Source organism: Atheta coriaria, unplaced genomic scaffold (genome assembly GCF_025399875.1).
Source record: "Atheta coriaria isolate IRGN ID8LTWV9N9 unplaced genomic scaffold, Caltech_Dcor_3.1 hic_scaffold_5_pilon, whole genome shotgun sequence".
Classification (NCBI taxonomy): domain Eukaryota; kingdom Metazoa; phylum Arthropoda; class Insecta; order Coleoptera; family Staphylinidae; genus Dalotia; species Dalotia coriaria.
In genome coordinates, this window is record NW_027045447.1 from 1662921 (window position 1) to 1689002 (window position 26082).

The 26082-nt window shown below is 41.0% G+C and overlaps 2 protein-coding genes across 10 annotated transcripts; both read right to left on the reverse strand.

Annotated features, from left to right (window-relative positions):
- Positions 1–12400: 12400 nt before the first annotated feature.
- LOC135791981 (uncharacterized) lies at positions 12401–21037 on the reverse strand. Of its 4 annotated transcripts, none has more exons than XM_065302598.1 (5): positions 20898–21037; positions 16139–16402; positions 15555–16024; positions 15051–15466; positions 12401–14995 (listed from the first exon to the last, which is right to left on the reverse strand). In XM_065302598.1, the coding sequence occupies exons 2-5, from the start codon at positions 16368–16370 to the stop codon at positions 14623–14625; spliced, it is 1491 nt and encodes a 496-aa protein (XP_065158670.1). In that variant the 5' UTR covers positions 16371–16402; positions 20898–21037; the 3' UTR covers positions 12401–14622. The 4 variants fall into 4 exon arrangements, with proteins under 4 accessions (XP_065158670.1, XP_065158667.1, XP_065158668.1 ...); XM_065302595.1 differs by having other exon boundaries at positions 15540–16024; XM_065302596.1 differs by lacking the exon at positions 20898–21037 and adding an exon at positions 19460–19910 and having other exon boundaries at positions 15540–16024.
- Positions 21038–21521: 484 nt separating this feature from the next.
- Positions 21522–25963, reverse strand: LOC135793037 (zinc finger FYVE domain-containing protein 1-like). 6 transcript variants are annotated; one of them, XM_065303875.1, is made up of 8 exons: positions 25833–25963; positions 25241–25517; positions 23772–24766; positions 23503–23709; positions 23236–23445; positions 22862–23047; positions 22529–22805; positions 21522–22443 (listed from the first exon to the last, which is right to left on the reverse strand). In XM_065303875.1, exons 2-8 carry the CDS (start codon positions 25242–25244, stop codon positions 22211–22213), a joined length of 2112 nt encoding a protein of 703 aa, XP_065159947.1. In that variant the 5' UTR covers positions 25245–25517; positions 25833–25963; the 3' UTR covers positions 21522–22210. The 6 variants fall into 6 exon arrangements, with proteins under 6 accessions (XP_065159947.1, XP_065159950.1, XP_065159946.1 ...); XM_065303878.1 differs by lacking the exon at positions 25833–25963 and adding an exon at positions 25633–25750 and having other exon boundaries at positions 22862–23029; XM_065303874.1 differs by lacking the exon at positions 25833–25963 and adding an exon at positions 25633–25750.
- Positions 25964–26082: the final 119 nt, after the last annotated feature.

Consider the following 26082-nt stretch of genomic DNA (forward strand, 5'->3'; position numbering starts at 1 on the left):
AGACTACGAAAGCGCGTTGTTGCTAAGCAACTGGCGCGTTGTTAACGCGTCCGCCGCGAACACGGTGATCCATCAAACGTAATTATGCGCCGAAGTTACTCGCAGCGTGTGTGCACGCCAACTGTTTAAATAGGGTTGTGCTGCACCCGCCGCTGACAAATTGCAAGCTAAGTTTTCGAGACCTGCGCACGCGGGCTATAATTTATGCGCTGCTGAGAAGAATTCGTGGCGAACAGTCTCAGGAGTTTTAAACACACTTAAGTCCCTCACATACACATAGGTACATAAAATATTTATTTATTGAAGTATTCTACGAACTTACCTTTCTATCACAATTTTTGTACAGGAATTTTCTACGCCTCGGCTCTGGGTCTGCACATCTACACATCCAAGAGTCTCATAATTGCTGCAATTCCTGTAACAAACAGACGACATAAATCAGTCAAACGTCGTGGCAATATCAATCAGCGCAAATTGTTATTCGAAGAATTCTGCGCCGCAGATATGATACAAATCGCAGCCGTTGGAATTTCGATTATTTATTTATTTACGTTTGAGATCATCGCTTACAGTTATGTGCTTCAGTTTATAGCGTTTATCTGCCTTCGTAATTTATTGAATTCATTACCGATTTATGGACTTGTATGTCGAGACACTAATAACTCTGCCTTAAATATTTTAATATTTAAACGTCCGTAAGAATGATGATTTCGACAAACATGAAAAAATATCTGAACGAAGTTTGGAGATGTTTGCTCGTTTGCTTTAAGCCTCCTGTGTGTTCGTGTGAGGAGAAAAGTGGGGATTAATTGAGGTGTTGTGAAACATCAACGATTACCGATTTTTTTTTCGAAAGGCCATTGATACCAAATTGTTAATATTGACATGACATGATGAGCTACAATTTTATCAACTATCAAATATTATCAAATATTCAATAATGAAGAAAATAAAATTTTATCAAAGTTTTCACGTGTGTTTATTTAGTTTCAGACGGTAAAAAATGAGATAAAAGTGTTTTATCGTGAACCCCATATAACTTCCAGTTTACCCTTTAGTTTCAGACGGTAAAAATGAGTATATTTTACAAACGTTTAGTAGCGGTAAAAATGAGATAAAAGTGTTTTTATCAGGAACTAAGAACCCCATATAACTTCCAGACTGGATACCTTTTACTACTACCCTCGTACGGTGCCCTGAATAAGAGTCACCTGAGCATTCACCTGCTTATGGTACACCGAATGATGATCGTATCCCAAAGTATCCCCTCTCTAATCAAAGGATTTTACACGATGTAGCGGCTTGTCCCTTGACGTTCCGCTAACGTACCTAGTAGCTTACCCCCACCACGCTTCGCGGGTCGGCCGGTAGAAAGAGGTTGCTCTCGGGGCATTTGGTACTCAGTCGTACCCGGGCTCTCCTTTCTCTTTTCCCCGGTTTTAAAAAAGTGGTAAAAATTGTATTTTATGCAAAATTGTACAAAAAATTATAAGAAAATGAAGGAAATTAATCAAAGGTTTTATGAATGAAGCAAAAACAGTTTGCATCACAAGTTTGCCACGATGTTGTTTACGAGAACAGACCATCTGGCCTTCGCATCAATCTGCATTTCGTAAAATGCTAATTAAACATAGTAAAAATAGAAATAGAAAAGCTGAATGAAACTCACGCGCACGTAAGAAGTGCACGAACGCCAAATGCGGCGAGCGTTCGCGCTCGATGGCCGCGATAGCGAATGCCTGTGGTCATAATTGAAGGAAAACCTACGCGACATATTTACGCGCCGTAATTTGTCCGCGCGCCGTCTCGCGACTCATTCGCATTTCGCTCTCGAACGCACCGCCGCGTATCGCGTTACGAAACTTTGTTGTTATGGCCACACGACTACGCACACGCGGCTTCCATTCACAGCCGGCACAATTGGTAAAAAAGCACATGTTCACTTTCGTGTTGTTGACATATGCGCGTACAGTTCACATATGCGTATCGTAGTACTCGGCTACGTGATTTCCATCTCGAAAAAATCTTAAATGTTCGCACGCGCTCAATGAAATCATAAGCAAATGCAACCACAAGCAGGCAAAACATAAGACGAGTGTTTTTATTTTTTGTTCCTTTTGTTTTGTTCATTTTATGACAGCTCTAGAGTGAATTACGCCCGGGTAAAGTTATTAACTAAGACCATAAAGTTGAGATATTTAATATTTATGCATTGTTCATGCGGCGTTCATTCATTCGATTCGAGTATTCGAGTTATTATTCTGCACACGAATGCCATCGCCCACACGTGAAAACGTTTAGACTTTAGAATGTGTTTTATATCTTTAATAATGTAATAACTCTTGTAATCGTCGTAATTTTTCGAATTTCTTGCATGGAATAAAGCTACAGGTAGACACAAACAAAAGTTGCTGATGCTAACATTTGTTTGTTAGAATAAAAGAAATTGGAGTCAAAGTAAACATGGCAAAGGAAAGTGTCCATTTGTGACGACCACGTTCAATTAAAAAATTACATTACCACCAAATACGGGCCGCCCGTTGGGCAACGATCGAAAGCAAAGAAAATCATTAATTACAAAAAGGGAGCAGTTACACACAAAAGCGGCTAGAGCCTATACCTAGCGTCTTGGCTCGTTTGGATCGTTCGACTGGAAATTGTATTATGTTTTGTGCCGTCGACTTCCAAGTGCAGCGCGCGGCGAGCGTAAAAAGTGAGAAATTATAAAGCGTGGGATTTGCCTCAGCGAACGCGCTTAGGTGGGCGTCTAATATCGTTAATATTTAATGTTAAATCTAGAAAATGTTAGGAAATCTAAAAAATGCAAGGCGGAGATAAATCAAAACGCAGTTTTTCCATTAAAGGAAAAACCTGTAGATAACCATATTATTACTAGACATTTAAACGGAAAAGAAAATAAAATATGTGTGTTTCCTTTTCACGAGTGCACCACTACAACAATTTTGATGAATTTTGGCGTATAGCGAGATAAAGCGGTGGAGAAAGATATAAAATAATTTTTGTTGCAAAAATAAAATTTAACATAGTAAAATATGCGACAAAAATTTCCACAGGAAATCATGATTCAACCCGAAGTACTAAAGTTAAAATTTATATCCAGGTGTTCACAGAATTTAATTAATTCTAACTTTACCATATCCAGTTTTAAATTAGTGTGTAAAACAATGCGGCCTAAGTAATAACAACGCAAGAAGAAAGATTGTTTACTTTGTTTTATACGAAGGTAAAACAATAAATCAAATTTCCATTCACGATCATTATTTTCACTGCTACAGTCGTCGAAATATGCAGGTATAATTTAATTTACACTCAATTCTCCTGTGTTAATCATGCGCTTCCTATTTAACACGATAAATAAATTTTGAAAAAAGATCTACAAAAACCAGTAAAGTACGGATGTGTAAACAAAAACACTTCCCTCGTTTTTAACACAATGAAGCTAAAAAAGAACTTCCTCTTTGGCAGTTTATTGAGAGGCTTTAAACGTTAGAAGTGCACAAACATTAATGTTTGTTTATCCGCAGATCGGCGCCGATGCACGCCATGAAACTAAACCACGAGACACTTTGCTCGACGCCGCTGCAGCTCGATAAACACGCTAAAATATGTTCACGGAATGCCATAGACTCAAAAGTAACCAAAGAAACTATATGACAGGAGAGTGATATTCATATAATGTCCGAAATGTGTACTGTTATGCACTGCAAATCTTCAAGCGCGACTTCCGCGTTAATTTTTTTTTTTGTTAAAATGAAACGCGTATACACTCTACGAGTACATCAAACAGTGGCGTAACTATAGGGTGGCAGCACTGGCAACATGCCATGGGCATTTGCAATGTGACGATATTTTTACTGGACACGCCACTGACATCAAACGCGCTTTTTGTGTCACAATGTATTTGTTGAGATAGACACTCTAATCGAAACACGATTTAATGGATCACTTAACACGTTTATTGTGGAAAGTAAATAAAAACAGCGTTTAATGATGCTTTAAATGAGATTGAACGATATTGAGATTTATGTGAGGTCCAAGAAAAACCCATACAGCACAAGAAACTACAAGAAAACTATAAGTGCACAAACGAAAAAGCATGTGACGATGTGACCCATTTGGCGCGTGATGTCGACGTCCCTGGCATGCGAACAATAAACACGTTCGCGTCGCGACGCCGCATACCTTAAATTTGTTTTTTGTGTTCCTACCACTCTGCGCAATGTGAAATGTGAAACGAAACTTCTTTTTCGTTCACGGTATCATCGCGCAAATTTACGACCGTATATTATCGCGCGCTGGAATCGTAATTAACGCACGCTATTTATAAAAACGCAAGAGAGGATTCAGTTCTTAACATAGCTGCCATTCGATATGCGGATGTATCGCTGCAGCAGAACATCGTAAAAGTGCGCATGTTTCAGTAATTAGCAACCAAGCGCAATCGATTTAATGAAAATTAAAATTATCGTGTTTTGAAAATGCGCTAAGTGCACATTGCGCAAAGAATGCGGTTTAATTAATATCAAGAATTTTAATTAATTAGGAAGCGCTAAATGAGAAAATAGAATTAAATATGACATTTGACCATTTGTCATCAAATTATACCCGCAGTGAGATGAACCGGAAAGATCATTAGGAAGAAAAAAATTTCTTGACTTGACTTTAAGTCATCCCGGATTAAATCGCAATTTATCCGGTGTCGATAGATAAGGCAACACACAACATAACAACATATTTTACCTGCAGCGCTGAGTTCTCGCTTGATTTTTGTTTTTCTTGTTTTCCACTTGAGCTACACGCGCATACCGAACACAAGTCGCTTTGTCGATCGTGGTCGTTTATTAATAAGTGCGACCTGCGCGCGCCGCATGCAACCAGACGACACACGAGCCCTCCGCTCGTATCTTATATTGAATTAATTAAAATCCGCATTTCGCTGCGATTAATAAACGAGCCCGCAAGCGTGCGCGCGGTGGCGATTTATTATCGCGAATTATTGCGCGTCGCATTGATCATTTAAATGAACTGAAGGCATCCCTTGCGTTGATTAATGTGTGCAAGCCACGTATGCAAATGAAACACATTGCAGAAAGTTTTACGGAATTGGAATTGAGTGCCATTTGTCACGCAATGTTAAAAATGTTTTTATGTGACAGTAGACACAAAAATTAACTTATCAATATTGATAAGCTTAATATTAACATTTAGAGTGTCAATATTTACGGATATATTGCGTTGTAGTAAAATTTTACCAAAAATCTCACCCAGCACAACAATGACACACTATTTGTATCCAATATAATCGACGCTTAGAAATTTTACACATTGTTGTCTACAGATAACAATTTACAATGATTTTTTGCGACTACTATTTACACACGGTACGATTGGCGTGAAAATCTCAAAGAAATGCTTTATGTCGACATGTAGAGCGTGCCTTTAATGTCACCTCTGCAGCAAATCGTGGAGAATGTAACCTTTTGTGCAAACAATGTATCTGCTTGTCTGCTCCACATCTATTCTACTCGTGCCCCCAGGGAGACGACATTCAGAAAACACTGCACGATAATACCCGGAAATCTAATTTCACATTTTTTGAGCTTCTGAAAATATTTTTGTAGGTGCCGACCCGAATTGTAATCTCATCAAATAAATCTTACGCGTTGATGGGTCAAAGAATGCAGGTGAAGATGGTGGAAAATTTCTCGTTTATTTGTTTACCATGTGTACACTGGCCGAGTTTCGGCGCAGACGAAATTCCGAAGGCGTGAAGCGAGACATAATACTCAACGATGCGAACGCGGGCGTACAATATGCAGAAATGCCGCATGCGCTCACGCACCACGCGACTTCCAAGAGGTGAGACAAAAGACCCAGCCTGAACAGCACGCATTCATTGGGGTAATGCGTGAAATTTGTTGACGCTGCGATAATATGCATAAACTCAGCGAATTTCAACAGCGTCACCTGCCCGCGGCTTGCATTTTGAAACTATCTAAATTTACTTGACAGAAACCTTGCTTTGCGCACCTGAACTAAACAAATAGAAATTGATATAAATAGGTGTGGTCAGTGTGGTTGAGGTCCACCCAAAGAGCTAATAACCTGCTCGACTGTCGCACAATATGCTAAATATGAAATGTGATTTTTCACACGCGGCAATAAAAGATCAGCGACGCAATAAAACGCGCATATCCTTTGTTTAGTACTGCGCGCGAAACAAGCGTGAGCCGAAACGATTGTGGCCTCTTAATAACTTCATTAACTTTGAAGTTTCTTGCGGCTCTTGAATGGTCGAGTTGCACTGCTTAAAGCGATGATGAAACGCGTGCATCGCGTTGCACGCGGCGTAAGATTTGTAACGAATATAATTGCGGTTTTTGGCATGTGGTTTAGCAGTGCCGCGCATTCGGCATCTTTTGTTCTTATGATGCTTTATGACGCGTTGCTAATTATGCAACATGTCACCGTTTTATGGCGAAAAAAGAATTTAACCCTTCATTGTACTAATTTCAAGTATCAACTAAAATAATCTTTTCATTTTAGTTGGTGGTCCCCAAAGTTAAGAAAACAAAAACTATCGGCGTTAAGCTTTGATGAATTATGAATATGAATATGTGCGAGTTAGGCAGAATGCCAAAAATTATGAAACACGCGGAAAATGGCTAAATATTTTGGCAATATGTCAATTCGGATTTTTCCGTCCGTAAAGTGTCGTTCAAAACGTAGTGTTGAATTTCTTTGAATGTTGATTTAAGTTTCCGCTTTCTTAAACAAAATCTAGGCAACCCACACGCCGCCAGCGATTTTATTATCTCATCCACGTCCACGTTAACGCCTGCATACAGATGCAAATGTCACTTTCTCGCCAAAACGCAACTATTAAACTGTCGCGTGTTTAATATTTAATAACCTAATAAATAAGTCGATGATTGAAAATTCCTGTCGGTTTCTCACACTTTACGTCCGTGATATTATAAATATTTACTTATTTCTGAGTTTTTGACATTCAAATTTTGTTTTATGTAATAAAACTCACATAAAATATGTGTCGTACATGCTGTTCACACACAAAAATAAAATTTACAAGTAAAAAATAAAATAAAAGCAATGAATTTGCTTAAATTTATTAGGATACATATACCTACGTTCATTCTCAAACAAAAAAGAAGATGCATTCAATAATTAATCACACCTGTGGTTGACTTTCGAGGGTCTGTTTGTTTTTTAACCTTTTAATCTCGTAGCACGTTAATTTTTTTCCGTCACTCTGCCACTCCTTTGTCTTGTCTTGACCCGGTATTTGTTTCTGCTTATTTTTCGACGTGGCACAGCAGAATTTCGTTTCGCATTCGAATCTACCTGCCCGAACGATGTTGGCGAGTTGTTAAAAACATTAAGATTATGAAGATTATTGATGCGTATCCACCCAGTATGAAACATTACCTAAAACACGGCATTCCTTCGATTTTTAACGTGCCGCGTTTCTCCAAGTTAATGGCAGCCATGACACGTCAGCGTCGTTTATGCAGACACTTTGAGCCTGGCCGGCTGGGCGCCATTAGTAGCACCACGTACTTTAGATAGGTGTACGCAGGGCAAAGAGAAAGAAGAATGAGTGATTTAAGCGTTGGCTGAGGCCGAGCCAGAAAACGATCTCGATAGAGACCCATCAAACTAATGAAACGTACCGAATCCGCTTTAGTTACGACCGACAACAAGCAAACCTTTGGAGGAGAGAAGAAAAAAAACTCGGGGGCATCGGAGAGGTGCATTAGGTGCTTAAGTATTTAACAGTGTTTAACACAATATACCTGACAATATCTCCAGCTACCTATATTTGTTGGTATGAACAAACGAAAATGCTTCAACAGCAAATCTCACATCAAAGGAGTTCCATTCATGCTGAAAACTGAAAAACCACAGAAAAGTTTTAAATCTCTACTCAACTATGTGTATTTTCTATTTTGTAATCCTAAAGTATCTAAAATTGTGAGAGAAATAAATGAAAACTATTTTACGATGTCTTTTTATGATAAGTGTGGTCCGGCACTGTCGCCATGTTCTGTTGTTTTAAGGAAAACTATTTTCGACCGGGCACCGAAAGTCGATATGCTTAATTAGGTGAACCTGCCGCTCGTCACCGCTCGTTTCGTGCGTTGTCCTCGAGTTCCACCTCTTCGGAAAGCTGGTATGTCGCTCGAAAAAAATAAACAAGCGAGTGCACTGCCACAGCCGTAAAATAGACAAAACAAGGAAACATTCAAGTACTTATTACACAAATATCTCCGAACTGGACTGGAAAAAGCCTCAGCGACACGATAAACACCAAACACAACAACAGTTCACGCAACAAAACGAAACAAAATCATGGAATCTAATTTTAAAATAGAGTGCAAAGAGCGCATGAAGACACTCAAGACAAATTACACAAGTTTACGGATAGTTAAGATTAAATTAATTGAATAAGTTATTTCATAGCTGTGTGGTTTTCGAAAAAATCTCAATTATTTCCACACCGGATGTTTCCCAAAGCGTACACACACGCAAAATGCAAATAAACAACAATTAATATGACATTATAACATAAATCGTAAAATTGTGCGGCATGTAAGCGCGGCCTATAAATATATAAACTGAAACTTAACGTCGAAAGGAATGTCGGCATTAATTCCTTTCGGCATTCTGCGCACATGTATCGACAATTCGACATTACGCTAAACATTTCAATGAAACAAACGCCGCCTAGACTCACTCGCGGATATATATTAGATGAATGCGAACGGTACATGACTTTATGCTTCTTTAGAATCGCCAATAACCAAATGTCGTGCGTGGAATGGAACGAGGAAACTTCAAAACAGAAATGCGAGAAGGTATACAACACATTCAACACACACACTCGAAGCCGTCAACAGGGCGTTGAATTAAGGTTATGTTTGGTGTGCTGATTGTAACGCACTGCATACGACATGACAAGCGGAGTTAGTGAATGGACGACGCCGCCATGGTCGACGCATATCATTAGATTGCCATAATTGGAGATGAACGAGATGAACGCAAACCGGGCACACTTTTCAATTATTCAAATGCGCGCCATCTGGGCATCCACCTATTAATCCTCGTCGATGAACAAGCCCAAGATGCAAAGAACATCGTTTATAAAAGTATAACTGGATACATGATACATGAATTAAACGTTTTCGTTTAATTATACGTTCGATTCATGTAATGTCCGCCGCGTTAGAAGATTCTTCAGGCGCGTATTCGAAATCGACGACATGCGATACGATTCGTAAATATGGAAATGTGGAAACTGCGGAGGCGTTTCAAGCACGTGCTCGCCTAAAAATTCTTACTAGAACTCCAGCGCACAGATCACGGAAAGAGAAAACGATGGAAAGAGAAAGAATCGTGTGTGTGTGACTCGAGCGGCTTTGCACGTAAACTTCTTTCATTATTAGATGTTTGTTAATAGAACCGGCGAACAGGCCATTAACGGACGCGCACCGTCGATCGCCAAATATGGCCGACACGAGTTAGCGCATGTGATTACGGTTTGATATTAATATAATTGGCGGTTGGTTGTGATGTGTGGAATTGTGCATTGACGCACACACACACATCCACGCTGTTAATTTTATCTTAGCGCCATTCCATTTATGGTTATTGGCAATATAATAAGAAATCCGTTAGTGTACGTGTGTTGGACATTGCAATAACAATAAAATTGTTTTCGTTTAATGCAGAGTTCAATTATAAAACAATTTGTTTTTTTATTGACTCAACATTTATGGTAAAAGAATAATTTAGAAGAATTTTAGTCTTCTATGCGAACAATGACCTTTAAAATTTAAATTTCGTTCAATCACAACATGTATAGCATCCTTGCCCTAACATCTAACAAACTGGTCGTCAAATATTTGAAGTGCGCAGACACTCGAACCTTCAAGCACGCGTCCCACAATCACTTGACTAATCAGCACCGGCGCGCCACTTGACGAACTACTTATTACACGCATAAAAACAACGCATTATAAACGATGAAAACTGCAAGATGGCGCATAATATTAAACAAAAGTCGCGTGACTTATTTACTCAACTACTCATCGAGTGAATCTTGATGCGACCGCGCATATCAATAATAAAAGTGAATGTGTCATCTAATGATAATCATGCAATTTTACGATTGAAGACATAGTTGGAATTTAATACATTAGTTAATGCATATTAGATATGTATTAAATTTCCTAGTGAGTCTACGCGTACGTGACAAGCGGCATAAACATTTTGTTGACGATTTCAGTTTGCGATGCGCACCTGTATATTTAATTACGACGTCCTAGCTAATTGTTAATTAGCATTCACGTCTTCACGTTGCATTGTTGTAAGCTGAAATACTAAATACTGTAGATTAAAAGTGATTGGATAATTTCTGCGCAAATATTAGTTTTTCTCATGCGTTTCGCTTCGTATATCAAGCAAGATAACCGCGTGATTTTCTTCGCTTGCAACGTCGCGGGGTTTGAATTGCAGCTTCTGTGCCGTGCGCGTAATTGGCATCGCATTAGATTGCATTACAACTTACAAGAAGTGTCCCCGTTTCGTTCTGCCTTCTTAGCAGCCGCGCGGTCAAATCGAAAGAATAAGACGAAAATAAAACGCAGATTAATCTGTCTCGGCGCACTGCGCGGCGATCGTAAAATGCGTATTTAAACGGAATTTATTCAAAATAGGTGCGAGCACAGCACGCCCCAGGATGATCATCCACATCCACTGGTCCAGCACCACACGACTTACATATGTAATTCATTTATGGAAATGCGTATAAACTAACAAGCTTATTGTGCGGATTAAAAACCCAAGACGCAGTAAAAATATTTTAAGTGAAATCCGGCGCGGTGAAATTTGCATCATAATTAAATCATTTATAAGACTTAAGCAACTCGAAATATCACTGAGATATTTTCGTGCAGAGGTGAGAGGAAGAACAAACCTGTATGCCGGTAGTGCCGGTGCGGTGCGCAGTGCAGCAACCCGACACAACCTGCCTGCATTTCGACGCTCTTTTCATCTTTTCCAAAGCAATGCGGAATACCGTGCGCCGGCCGTACCCGCACCGTCGTCGTCGTGAACGTGCACGGAGCGCGCACACGAGAGAAAGATTTAGGTACACGGCGTGCGCATCTCTCGCTGAGCGCGCGCGGCATTGACTTTGCCCTGTGCGCCGAAGATTCGACGACTCTCGCCGTGAACCGCGAAGCAATAGCAATGGTCAGAGACGTCTCACAAGAGGCCGCATCTCTCGCACACACCATGAGCATATTTTTATTACACGGCATGCCTCGCAGGTGATTCCTCACAAAGAAATAAAATATCGGCGCCCGGCCTCCTTCCTCCTCTTAAAACCTAGACGACTTTTGTTTTGATTACGAGCGCTTATCGCGCTAATATTTTTATCTTCATTTTAGGAATTGTCTGCGTTTGGCGTAAAATAATTAACTAACTTACCTTGTCAGCTATGCAGCGAGTCCCCTTGTTCGCGTATATATAAGTAGCGTCAACTTGTTCTTCAGCTCCCGGTGTGCGCGCTCGGTTTGGTAGCAGCAACCTTTATTTACACCCACAGACGAAGAAGACACACGACGCGAAGATGTTCAAACGCACTGGTTGTTTGTAATCTTCGAGATTGTTTCAGTACGCTGCGCGATTGTGATGTTGTTTGTGGCTGCACGCACAATAAAGCCGGCAGCGTGCGCGCACACGACAATATTTATTTATAAATCGCTTTCTTTGGCGTGCGGAACGCCGTGAGCCACCGGGCAAGTGTTTGCGAACGCGTTGATGCACCGAGACCGACTGAGGTTGCGATTGGAGGCGCACGCTGTGCTTAGCTCGGTCATCGACAATCGTGACCGGCCCGCTGCAAGCGCGTCTCTGTCTCCGAAACCGGCAAGCAAGCTACGCCTGCGTACAAGGCGCAAAGACTTCCGTAGCCGAGTGAAGTTGACTCAAGTTAAAAGCAACCTGAGAATTACAGCAATTATAACCGCTATTTACTTGTTTCCAATTTAAACTAGAGCAATATTTTAGATAATTTTACGTTGTAAATGTTATTCTAGTTTTATTGCTTGTTTATAACTAGTTTTTGTTTGTTTACAAACTTTTAGATAACATAGGATGATAACTCAAGTCAAAATACTACAAATTGTAGTGTTTGACATACGGCAACCCACATAACACCTCCAAACTAAAAAAATTATACTTTTGGGTAATACGTTAGACAACCACATAAACATAACTAAAATATAAATATTCAGTTGAATAAACTTACACAAAACAGCACATTATTACCTTAAGATTAAAAAAAGCACATGTATTTTGTTGATAACACCGGTATAAACGACTTTATTCATAATTTTATTAATTATTTCATTTTATAGATATTATTGCTACATCTTTGATATTTTAATTTTTCAATCCTCCTCCAATCACCACTCGCCTCCTACATATTCTACCCATCATCATATTCTTTACATCTCCATTTATATCGTCAAATAATTAACATGGTATTTAAATATCATTGTCGATTTGTTTACGTTTAGATGAAATATAACTGCTCGTAAATGTGTTGTCATTCTTTGCAAAAGTGGCGTTTTAGCTTCTAGTAAACGAAACCAACGAAAAGATCTCGGATATTACAGCGTTAAACATGTAATCGTGTTATAGACACACACATCTCTACACCATTAAGTTGCATTTCAGCATTGTTTATCTCGCATTTATTATTCTCATTTATATTCTTGTGTGTTTTCATATATAAAAGTGGAAGACGGCTAACGTTTTATGTACTTGCGAATAGAAAAGCTAGTCTCGCATTGACAGTGAAAACAATACATCGAATTGCAAGTAGGTTGTGAAAACATTTAGCTTAAATAGATATTTTGGCACATTTTACATTTTTTACGAGACCGACTAAAAGTTGGAAATATTTGTTTCATTTGTGTGTCTTTACTTCTTTCAAATAATATAATTAATGTGTATTGCTTCTTGTAGATTTAGAATTGTGTTCATTGCCGAATGAAGACGATGCGAATAAACTTCTAAGCGTTTCACAGAAATAGTGTCTCGGTGCGCATCTAGGATGCAATAGCACTAAATGATTGTGTTTGTTTGTTGCTCATTACAATTAGAATGGTATATATCATTAACGCGTAAATCTTATCAACTTAGAACGAACGCTATGGTCATCAATTACTTTCTCAACATGCGCGCGCAATTATTTTACAAAAACAGTAGTCATTCAAATAGGTATGTTACAATTATTTTACAGATTATTCACATACGATAATAATAGTTTTAAATTTATACCATTTCTTCATCAATTTTATTATTTATATATGTATATATGTTAGGAAGAGCAAATATCACGGGTGATAGAAAAAATATATAGCTTACGTTCACGTTTCTCATCTGGCGCACGCACAAGCTATGTTTGTTTCTTCTTTTGTTTGTAATTATAATTTGCTTCACCTCCACGCCTCGAACGACATGCAATAATGTGAATGATAGTGTTATTATTTAGACTTTTATGATATACTTTTAAACTTTATACAAATATCCGCTAAATTTTCATCATCTCTCTCTAATTCGCATCAACGTTATGTAGAAAAGTCTACCCAGCTAAAACCACTAAGAGTCGAAATGTGCCAAGTCTTTTTTGATGCGTTATCTGAAACACACAATCTGGTAAACTTTGTTTAGTAGTAGTAGTAGTAATGACAGACAAATTATTGCTTCTCAAGTTACTTCCTTCGAGCACCATTAACCATAAATTTTGTTTGTTGTTTCAAAATTAATCTAGTATGTTGTCGACAAAATAATTAGTTAAATAAATATGTAAATTGTCTAAGTGATTGTTAATCAACAACGTTAACAATTAATTAAATACAATAAGTTAAAAATTGGTTACGATTTTAGGGTGTGCGAGTGTTGCGATCGCTTTTAGAAATTACTTGATATCGTAGTTTGGTAACTTGCAACCCCTACTTGCAATCTCCTCCATTCCGCACGCTCAAATTTTCCATTCGTACTAGCCTAACAAGTAAACAGGCATCGTGTGTGCGTAACTAATGATAAGTTTCAAATTGATAAAGCTCGCTTACAAATAAACAATCCTAGGTAATATGATAATAATAAAAAGTACCATGTTAACATTTCAATTTTGTGCTGCACGCGCACACTAATAGGTTTAATATAATAGCAATAAAAACAAATGATAAAATATATAGATATATGCTCAAAACTCATGAAATAGTGTCGCGATTCAAGTCCGTTCGCCGATATATATATGTATAGATAGAATAATCGCAATCATGGTTTATATATAAAATCATTAAATTCCCTAAATGTTAATTGTTAACAAATTCACTAACTAGAGCAAATGGTCCGCGCACAATCGTCATAAAAACGGACGCAGTGTCGGTATAAAAATCGTATTTACTATAGCAATTGTTTTCGTTGACCGCTGCTTGATAAAATCGCTTTCGACCCTTACGTAATTTACTCGGATGGGCTTTAGTAAACGCGCGCACGCCGCCATTACCTGCTCTGGTCCAGCTCCAGTTCGCGCCGCTGTTTCGCCCACTCGTTATCGGGCGCGATGAGGCTATTGTTGTTGTTCGGCGGGAAGCGCGATTTTTTGCGCAGCATGCGCGGTTGAAATTGCACGGGTTTCTCGTCGACGAGCACCTCCTCGGGCTCGCACTTGATTTCCATATCTAACTCACCGTCGTCGGGCAGCAGGTGTGTTCGTTTCGTCGGAGACGCCTCGTCATAGTAGGTGTCGGAGGGGCGCTTTCGCATGTCATACCCGACACCGGCGAGATGCAGCAGCGTCTCGGCACTCTCTTTTATCCTACGCTGTTCGTCGTCTTCGAAATCGATTTTAACGCATAGTGCAGGAATAGGTACGCTGGAAAGTAAATTGATGAGCAAATTTAGTTACATTTTTAAGCAAATCCGCTTACATTTTAAGCTTTTCCTCGTCACTCTCGAAAGCTTCGTCGTTGGAGCCATTCTGATTCTCCGCAGCGCTGTACGTATGATCCTGACTAGGCGAATTCGTGATAATCATGCGTTTGTTGGCGCGTTGTCGCGGACCATTCCGCAAGCTAAGCATAACCGCAGCTGCGTCGGCCTCATCCAGAGACTCCGTGTCAGAATTCTCCGTCTTTACCAGCTTGCTCATCTCGTTGGAGAGAAAAGGAAAGAATTCGGGATTGGGCAATCTGGAGGAATAAGTCTTTTCCGCCACCTTGGCCTTGTTATAGTAATCGCCCGGATCCAGTGTCGAGCAGGGATGGAACGGCGAGCGCGTCAACGCCTGCAACAGATTCGGGCGATACTGCTGATCGACCTTCCACAGCGAGCCTTTGCCGAGATTCTGTAAACCCGAAACGAAATATCATTGCAACTAACATCCCAACACACATTCTGGGTAAAACATTTATAAGTACCGGTGCTTTCTCGACCTTTTGGAAGCACTTGTTCAGTGACAGATTGTGCCGCACGCTGTTCTTCCAGCCGGTGGGCGCCGTTTTGAAGTAGGGAAAATGATCCATGATCCACGAGTAGATCTCCTTGACAGGCAGCGCCTTGCGCTCCGAGTCCTCAATCGCCATGAAGATGAGACACGAGAACGAATACGGCGGTTTATTCGTTATGTGCACCATCGGATCGTAGGGTATCGTGTGTGGGTGGCGGTAGCGCGTCTGCGCCTGCTGCTTCATCTGTTGCTGCTGCAACGGCGTGGGCAGCGTGTGCGTTTGGGGGATGGGCGAGTTGAGCGAACTGCTCGACGAGTCCGCCGCCGATATGGACGAATCATCGACGTAGTCGCTCGTTGGCGACTGGTCGCTGAGAATTCCATTCGTAGTGGCATTCCATTTGTTCGGTGTCGTTTGCACGCTGTTCGACGGTGATTGACTGACTAAATTCATACCTAATATATTTTTAACAATTAGGTAACAATGTTATCTTCGCCCCCTAATTAAATTACTAATTTTTAATTTAAAGAACGACTTAAAAACTATAAAATACAAAATAAACCACAAACCTTTCAATAAATCTCTATCTTGTAACCAAGTGAGACTTGTAAGATCATCGTCAGGCGTCTTATTAGCGGTGCCATTTTGTTGTTGCGTTTGGCTCTGCGCCACGGCCAGTAGAAACGAAAACGCAGATTGTGCGTCCCTTGACGGCGTACCAGCCACCGGACTACCAGGAACGGACATCTTCGGCGTCGTGGCACTCTCTTCCTGCGGGGTACCTGCCCGTTCCGGAGACATGCCTCTTTCTACAAACTTATTCACTCCAAGTCCTAAAAATACCCAACGAAAACCAAGCATTATTCACGTGGCAATGGAAAAAAATCAAAAATGGTGCTCCGTTGGAGACAATCACACATAATTACCAAAGTCATATGCGCGTGCGCTTGTGTGAGTATGGTGTATGGGACGCGGAAATAGAAAAACGAGGCAAAGCGCGCGCTAAAAGGGAGATGAAGGTGACAAACGTGCAGCTCCTTTGCAGCGATCGCACGTCATGTCTATTAGACTGGAATATGCACGGTATTTCTGAGCCGCTGGAAAACTCATCTCACGTGTGCGCGGGTTGCGTTGGCATGGCGACGCGCGTTCGACGTGCCACGTTTACCTCGACGACACGACGCTTGTGGCGGCGGCGGCGCCTGCTCGCCGTGTATTAGTGTGCATCGTCTCTCGCGGCGTCATTAAAATTAAAACGATTTTTTTATGAAAGCGGCACTAGCGCCGGCAAAGGTATCGCTATGCTCCACTTGAAAAATTCAACCCTTTACAGATATTGCAACATTTATTCCTTCCTTGGAAGCGAGAGAAAAACTTTAAAGCTTTAAACAAACATTCATCAAATTTTAAATAAATTTTTGTTTGATGTTTGCGTAAAATTCCAGCGTGTTGTTTCTGGTTAATTAATGTTTATTCAAAAAAAATCTTCGCGGGGGTACCCGTCGAGTGGGTAGTTCATTAGTGCGGCGAGGCATCATTCGGCACGTCCGCATTGTCGTCGGGAAAATTAACCGTATCAGCCGCAGCGCGTCGGAAGCGTTAATTACCAGCGTTTTGTTCACTTTGTTGCGTCTCTGCACTCGCGGCCGTTTAACGGCATTCACCTTCGACAAATAACGCACACGGCAGCCGCACACACTTCGTTGCCAAGGTGAAAACCAAACAATGACAATCGATAAATGGCCAGCCACTGCGCTAAATGCCACTCGAGCACCTAATGAATTTACTTATTACTTGCATTCCCAAAAGGGGAACACATCCCGTTTGAAATTCCAATAGGAATTGTGAATTTGCGTTAAAATAAACGTGCTATAGCTTTGAATACAACTTTATTTAAGTTTCGAGATGAAAATAAGCAAAAACTGCAGTTTTTCTCATCGCATCGCGGAAATAGCCTTGAAACAAATGACTACATTGTCCGTATCAGAGTGAATCGTGTCGCACAGGTTGTACTACATCCTGGAGGCACGCTTCCGTGACCTAGTGAAAGCATTTTTGTTTTACCGTTCGTTTTTTAGCGCGCGCAAACCTCGTTTGCAGACTCTCTTCGGCATTCCGCAGAGAGCTCATCCGCAAGCACACCGACGCCGTGTGCACCGGCCCCGCGATCGTTTCGCAAACGCGATTAAAATGCGAACGCGCCCCGTCGCTATGGCGACTCGCCAACACACACCAGAGCCGAACGACCGAGGCGACCGATCGGAGAAGTTTAGCGATCGGAAGGACCGATAATCGCCGCCCCTCGCGTACATTTATTTATATTTTTAGACGTTTCGACGTTTATTAGCAAGCATTACTCTTCGCGCGCCCGATTTGCGACCGTAAATCAATGAATACTAATAATGCACATGGCAAACAAACAGAAAAAAAAAACACAATTCCAAGCGATATCTGATTGAGACGCCGCAAACCACACATTTCCGCGGTAGATGCAACTGTGTGAAATGAAAATAAATTCAATGCAAACATTGAAAAATCAACGATGTCGTTTCGGGTTGTTTGCATTGCGCACACGTTTCACTCGAACCGAGCGCGCTCGCTTGGCGATAAGTTTGGTGAGCGCGCAGAGTGATAAGTAATCATCGTTATCGCGCATCCTTGATGTGCGCTACCGCTACATATTATTATTATTATTGCAGCAGTATCCCAATCACCAAAACAATTGCCATCGATGGTTTATTTTATAACACATCCGAACGCCGCAGTCGCGCAGACAGTAAATAAATGCGTATTAGTCGCATTAATGAAATGATAACATCCACGGCGCAACGCGCGCGATGTATGTTTTGCACGAACGGGCGCAATTATGAATGCGTATTACGAATGCAAATCGCGCATATTATTCTTGTTGCTCGGCGCTCCGCTCGGCGCATTCCAAGTTTCATATTTCCGGAAATCTTCCAGTTCTAGTTCTGTGTCTGCTCGTATAGTTCAAGTTATTAAATTTGTTTCGAAGCACAGACAATATTAGTTCAATATATGATTTTGTACACAAAATGTAATTATTTATTGATGTGATTTATTTATATCTATTACTGGCAAGTACTTATCTCATTGTTGCATCATTGTTAAACGTGTACGTTGAAATTAATTGCGGTTTGATTTGGTGATGAATATGACGATCGAATGATCATCAATGCTACATCATTTTATCAATAAATTATTAGCAATTGTTGATATAATTACTTTTATAGATTTGTTCAATGAAATATTGGAATAATTATATTTCAGTAATTTTCTACATTTCGTTTGTAATAAAATAAAAAATATTGTTTATTTAGTTAAGTATTTAGGACCCGTAGCTCGCAGTTGCGCGTGTAATTAATCACGTAGCAGCGGTTTACCCCCACCACTTTTTGCGGGTCACCCGCAGATATAAAAGGGCAATTGGCATCTGCAAAGTGCTCAGTCGTGCCTGAGTCCTCCACCACTTCAGTTAAAGCTCTCTGGATACCCCCTCCTCTTTTTTTGGGATCAGGGCATGATTACCCTCCACATCTGCTTCTCTACGCGACCAGAAGTACCGTAACCCGGTGGAAAATTGTCAAATTCGTTTTAAATTAAAGTTACAGGTGTTTTTAAGGATTGCAATTACGATTAAATATAAAAAAAACTTAAAACTTCATTAATAGAAGTATTTTAACATTAAAAAAAAGATAACTAACTGAACATTCTTTGAATAAATACAATGTCAGGGTTTTCCATGCCAAACAAGGCTAAACACTCGAAAAGCGTCCTAATTATCGACATTTTAGAGTGCAGTTACCATAAAAACCAATTTCACGAACGAACAAATGTGCTCCATTCATTATCACTTAACAATCACTTACGCAGCACGCATCAATTTACAAGACGCCGTGTAGAGATATTCCCTGTGTCCTGTGCGAGTTATAAATGTTTTCGCCCGATCGTAGTTGAGTTTCGCGTCTGCCCCGTCTGGTATTTTCGAGTTAACGCACTCTCGCGCCCGCCGTCACCTCGGATCGACGATTTCGCCACATTTTCCACCACGCAACGCAAACAAACAAACGGCCAGCGCGAAAAATATATCACCCGCGACACCTTCGCTCCTGTGTGTCTTGTCTTCCCTTTATTTCGCGGTGTATTTATATATCCGATTACAGCGGGAGGAGGACGACGCCGCGGCCTGCGAGGCGACGCGACACGCGGAACGCACAGAAATGTAAAATTATCTATGCCGCATCGCATAGATTTTCCTCGGGGCCTGGGTGCTCTCGCGCGCCGATCACATGTACTCACTAACGACACAAGGTTGTCATAGTTACACATTTCAATACCGTCTTGGTGCGCCGCGACCTACGCGCGGTCAGCATCCAGCGCGTCATCGTTGCCATGACGACGGCGTAGGCACTGACGTAACTACGATGGCAGCACCATGGCGCGCGGGGCAAACGAACCTACCGAATTCGATGATTCGAGCAATGATTAAGTTAACACGATATCGATGCATGTGATGATCGTATGCGCTCGGATTTGTTCTTGCACTTTCACGCTCGCGAGATGCGAAAGCGCAAATAATAAAACAAAATGACTGTCGTCGACGGCTGGCTGACGCGAGTGTTTTGTTTTCGCCAAAGCGTGTAAACAAAATGAACGCCGCTGTCGCAACTGTTGAGCGAGCCGCCCGCCGACGTCGGGGGTCGCAAGCGATGATTGTTTACGATTTAAATATGCACTCGGCGAATTGTTTAGCATCTGTTCTAACCTCTAGCTTATATAATGCGGGCACGTTTCTCGTGCTGGTCGAGGACGCGCATTCGAAACCCGCTGATGATTGCGACCGAAAACGGCGCATCGCCATGTATCGGTATTAGACGACGTGTATGGACTTCAGTGTCGGAACGCGTTTTTGTTTAATCGAAGCCAAATTCGCGCTGATGGCATGCGACTAACCAACCCGACGAGTTGCCAACTCCGAGGGAGTCTCTAATCGCACTTCCAGCACGTTTTCACGCCGATGAAAAATTTTCACAACTCTCAATTGCGATGCGAAACAAATGGCGATTGATTGACGATCGGTCAACGGAAACGTACACGTGCATACATCGTCACAATCGGAAATAAATGTGCCGACGATGTAGGTCAATTTTCGGCCATTTGCGAGAATGAAAATGTTAAATGTGAACGTGCATTTTCGACCGATTGCTAGGTTAATACGGCGTTAACACATCGCGATCAACATCGAGGGTGGTCGGCGCGTGCCACCAGTAAATAGATCACGATTGATTAATTGAATTTGGTATTTACCTTCTGCGTGAGCGGCGAACAATCACAAATCAACTTTGCGAACTCGAGGTACATGCACCATTTTCTGCCAACAAACATATGATACACACACAAGCAGGTCGTGATTTTGTTTGTGGACGATCGTGCGGCGTCGTGCTCTTCGCGGATTTGCGGTGACAGCACCGATTCGAAATGAGTGTCAGTCTGGCGAACAGCGCCAGCGCTAAATTCGAAAAACACTTTTTTATTAACAATTACACTTGTTCAAGAACACAGAATCATAATAAACATTAACTACATCATCTAGACATACCTTAGAACAAGTTACACCTTTGTTTTACTGTTTTAGTACTCAAAATAAAAGATTTTCAAGTATTTACAGCGAGTAAACTTTTTGACAGTTTCCAATTAGTTTTAGATGATATCCGGTTGTCAAATTAGTTCATTTGTTTAGTAGATTCGGTCTACATAACAATATAATAGATACTAACACATAAAACTAAAGATTTCAGGCATAAAATCGAAACAACGCGCAAAAACTTCCCCTAATCAAACGCGCACATTAATTTGTTATTTGACGGTTGCCATTAGCAACAGATGCGACGCAAATGTTTCTTTATAAAATATAGCAGAATAAAATCAATATTTTGGTACAAAATGTTTATTTATTAATGCAATAAAGTGAAGATTTTACATCCATGCTTCTTCTTTTGCCTATATGCATATCACACATGATAAAGAAAACAAAATCGAGTACACAGAATCAATTTCTCAACCTACTAGGTTCATATCTTAAGATCTTATTAAATATTTTATCCTCCAAAAACTATCTAGAGTCACACACATTGCACAAAAACATTTGCCACTGTAAATCATCATCATGAATCCAACAGGAATGAAAATATTGAGCGTAAAACCGAGTTGTGAGTCAATAAATTTGTGCAATTTATACTTAGTATTACAATAAGTTGGGACTTGAGTTTTAAGATGGTATCAATCTTTTCGTCAATCAAATATATATATATAAAAGTATAAAGGTTAAATGTCTAGCATCTTAATTTGTTTAAATTTGAAATATATCTTCTGGTTCACCATGCAGTTGCCGCACTATAATATTTCTATATTTTTTAAAGTTCAAATATATCTGTATATCACTTTCATTTCATAGATTCCTCCCCATTCCACGCTGCTGTCACTCTCACTCATTGCCATTGGTCCTAAAGCTAAATATAAACAATATGCGGATATAGTAACAATGAGAAACAATTTAATACGATGGCGGACGCGACTGGCCAACGTGTGGTGAAAAAACCGCGCATTTATGCTGTGGGCAGTTATTTATTGCAGCAGTTATCACAGACACGCACCGGTTCGTGCCATCCGCGCAACGGTACAGGTTTCTTGCTGACAGAGCAATCGTCACAAACACCCTTGCCGCATTCACGACAATGATGCAGCGGTATCAGTCTTCCAAAAGGATTACTGCATACTTCACAATTCAGGCATTCAGAATCCGGGGTCCAGTACGCCGGACGCACAGAATCTTTGATAAATCCTGAAAGAATATCTGTGTAAACAAGGTAGCAAACTTTGTATTCATAAAAATCAATACCAATTGGTGCAAAACTAAATTTTAAGTTGAAAATATTTACCTTTGGGTATTTCTAAAGCGGAAGCAACAGCTGAGATGGAACTAGCCACAACTTCGCCATATTTACGTACTCGGACGTCAGTATCATCACCTTCATTAGAAAGACTCGGTGGGATTTCTTTGTAGCAATCATCACAAACTCGCACGTTGTCCATCCAGCCCCGGGAGGGCACCGGCTGCGATCGGGATGAACAAGCCTCACAAAAACCTTCCCCGCATTCTCTACAATGATGCTTCGTTGCGGTTGGTGCGAATGGAATCTTACATTTATGGCATTCCTATAAAACATCCATTAATTAATAAAATTTTAATGAAAATATTGTTGTAAACATACTGTTATTTCATTATTTGGCCTCCAGTAACTCGGCGCAATAATATCCGTCACCCAATTAGAGACGACCTTCGTAGGTTGCGACATCACCGACCCAACAGCGTCCGTTATCATCGTCACGCCGTCGACAACGCGCTGCGCCGAATTGTTTGTGCCGAGGTAGTTCCGCTCCTGGAAAAAGGATTCCACCTGTTTGTCATCGTCAAAGACATCCGCGACGCAAGCGAATTAAACACCAAGTTACACCGCAGAGTGCCCAGTTACCAAACACGACGTGAGTGACACCAACAGAGCAATTAATAAACAACCAGAAATTAGCTCCTTTGCTACACAAGCGTACAAACTTAAAATCTACGAGTCTAAAATACGTCGCATACCCCAGGCCAAATATGGACGATCTCCGCAATGACTGCGCGCTCCTCCGGCGATTCGTTGCCGAACCAACGCTGGCGACTTCGATAGATAATTCCGCAGTTGCGGCATTCGATCTCGTATCCGCTCCACATGTAATTCAACATTCCCGAAAATGACTCTTTGGGTAAACCGCATTGTTTCACGACCACACGTTGTCCATTTTTGTGACATTGCTGTTAAAAATAAGTTAAAATCATACAATTGTCACTAAAAATACAAGTCTACTTTACCTTGCATAAATACACGCAATTTTCATACTGATGTTGATACTTGCAGCGAGTTGACGTGGTATGCGGCTCGCCGGCCTCGCAATGGCCCATTGACAGACTACAACCAATGTTGCAAGACTGACACTTGGTTTGGCACGTGAAATACTCCTTGAGGTATAAATGCGGGGGCGTACTTTTGATTTCGCTGCTGAATTTATCATTCAATCCCTTTTAAAGCAAACAATAAAAGAGATTAATATGTTTGGTATAGATAACAATTAAATATATACTTTTAATGTTTTGAGAATAACTTCTGGGTGTCGCTTTGAGCGGACAGTAGTATTTTCAAGCTCCAGCTGAAGAGCAGTCTTGAGTTCATGGAATGAGGTTTCTTTGCCCTTAGTCTGCAACCCAATGTACTTAATGGACGAAAACGAGTCGCATTCCAAATTTAATTCAGCGAATCGAGCGCGTAATAAATCCTCCGGGGATTCAGTCACCCCAGCGCTGGATTGTAAAGTATTTGTATGAATAGTCTCGTGGAATATCAAGACACTTGGGCCAAGGCTATTCGGCGGTTTTTCCTGCTCATTGTTACGCCATACTTGCTGAATGGCCGCTTGAAAATGCTCTTTGTATGCCTTCGACGCGCCCCCTAGAAATGTGTACATATCTCTATGCAATCTCTCGCTGCGCGTGCGATAGATAATAATATCCGAAACGGCTAAAACTTTCAATAAAAGGCGTGTTTTCCTATTTTCATTACGCGTGACGCCTAATAACCCCTCCGTGTCCAAGACGATGACTTGCATGACTGGATCATAGGCAGCCCACACGCCAAGCGTGCATGATCCTTGCTCTGCACTTGTCCTGAACACTTCCTGGCCATGGAAAAACGTTTGATTTAACGTATACGACTTGCCCTCGCCGGTGTTACCGAAAATCGCCACTACTTTCACCTTGGTCCGCGGATCAGTTATCCTCAGACAACTGATAAAGTGCTGAGGAGTTTTCACTCTCAGCTGTTCTTGTTCATCTAAAAGCAGGAAACATGTTTCCAGACTGTTGCTGTTACTGTCCTCATCTGCATTGATATCCAAGGAGGTGAGATCTGTATGATGGATGTGATTGTCCAATGATTGAATGTCAATGCTCTTGATTGAATTCAGTGTGTTGTCCAAGGATTCCAGAATGATTGGACTCTTGTAGTGCTTGTGTGCCTGCTTGGCCAAGGTGTTGTTGTCCATGATACCTCGCGTTAGAACGGTGGCGTTGATATGGTTCACTGAAATGAAAACAAAAGAATTCAAGGTTTATTTTTAGCTGTTTGCGCCTAGCGGCAGGCGCCGAACCGATGTTATCATGTAACATTACGATGATAAGAAACAAAATAACGCGTTTCAACGTTTAAACAAATCTTACAAATCATTTATTCTTTAAAAACGAATGTAATTAAATGCAACTACGTCTTAATTCTTGAGATAAACACACAACAAAAGACTTGTTTATGTCGTGCGGCGCTAGAATGTCTAGAATGTCAGCGTACGCCGTACCCAGAATTTGATCAAGTTTCGTCCGCTGCACGAATCCGATCGGTGTTGTTGGCTGCGTGTTGTTATCACCGCATCATCGGTCCTCGGGCGTGAGTCAACGTTGAATTTGGCACGACGCGCACAGGTAGAAACGCACTGGCACCTCGCTGGCACCCACTGGCCTGCCCTGCCGCAATTCCGCAATCCTATTTACTACTTGTACTTACACATGACACTCGAATTTTTGACGTTCGGCTGGCTGGCGCTGGCGGTTGCGGTTGCAGCGCTCGACGAAATGCGAGCGCGCAGGCGGTGAAGGCGTTGCAGGAGCGGAGCGGTGCGACTTCTCACCGGCTGTTGCTGGTTGCAGACAAGCCAAGCATGCAGGGTTGTATGCGTCGACGTGCGGATGCTCACGTTGTACGCGTGTTAAACGTCCTTCATTGTCCTCCCGGTGATCCCGACCGTACACAATCCTTTTCTCTTTATAAACACTGGATGTAACTATAAACAATGCATACAACAGTTGTTATTTTAGTTTTAAGCTGATTTTGTGCGTAGTATTTTAACAATAAACATAAGAAACTATAAGATTGCATCAGTTGTATGTGTACTTTACATGTCCAAGGTCGAAAATGTTGCGCAAAGTATGACAAACTTTTACTGATTGATTTCCAATGCGGGCTCACGTCGAATCCCTCGATTATTACCACCACGCATCGCTTTATAGCAATTTATAGTAAAGTTTTATAAATTTTTGCGTTTTTTTATTTTGAAACTAAAACTTTCCACGCTCAGGAATAAAAAATGTGCACTTACGTGAACATTTGAATTTGACGGAAGCGCGCACACGAATCACACAGTCCTAGACCAATCGAAGCGACGATAATCGCTACGCGACTTATCAATCAATTAATTATTATAAGTTCATCACGTTTTGCATATGCACCAGCAAATGTTTATCAGTAGACAGCCGATCGTCATACTCGTCATCCGCAATTAATAGAATCGGATTTTTGACTCGCGCGCAATTTGCAGATGTTGCGCGATTTTAATTTAGCCACAAAAA

Excerpts from the sequence above, each read along its gene's own strand:
- LOC135791981 (XM_065302595.1), bottom strand. The coding sequence starts at position 16,370 with ATGTCTCCGGAACGGGCAGGTACCCCGCAGGAAGAGAGTGCCACGACG. Across the intron at positions 16,025-16,138 it reads AGATAGAGATTTATTGAAAG|GTATGAATTTAGTCAGTCAA; the intron begins GTTTGTGGTTTA and ends AAAATATATTAG. Across the intron at positions 15,467-15,539 it reads AAAAGGTCGAGAAAGCACCG|AATCTCGGCAAAGGCTCGCT; the intron begins GTACTTATAAAT and ends TCGGGTTTACAG.
- LOC135793037 (XM_065303875.1), bottom strand. Across the intron at positions 23,446-23,502 it reads ATTGCGTGTATTTATGCAAG|CAATGTCACAAAAATGGACA; the intron begins GTAAAGTAGACT and ends TATTTTTAACAG. Across the intron at positions 22,444-22,528 it reads CGCTTTAGAAATACCCAAAG|ATATTCTTTCAGGATTTATC; the intron begins GTAAATATTTTC and ends TTGTTTACACAG.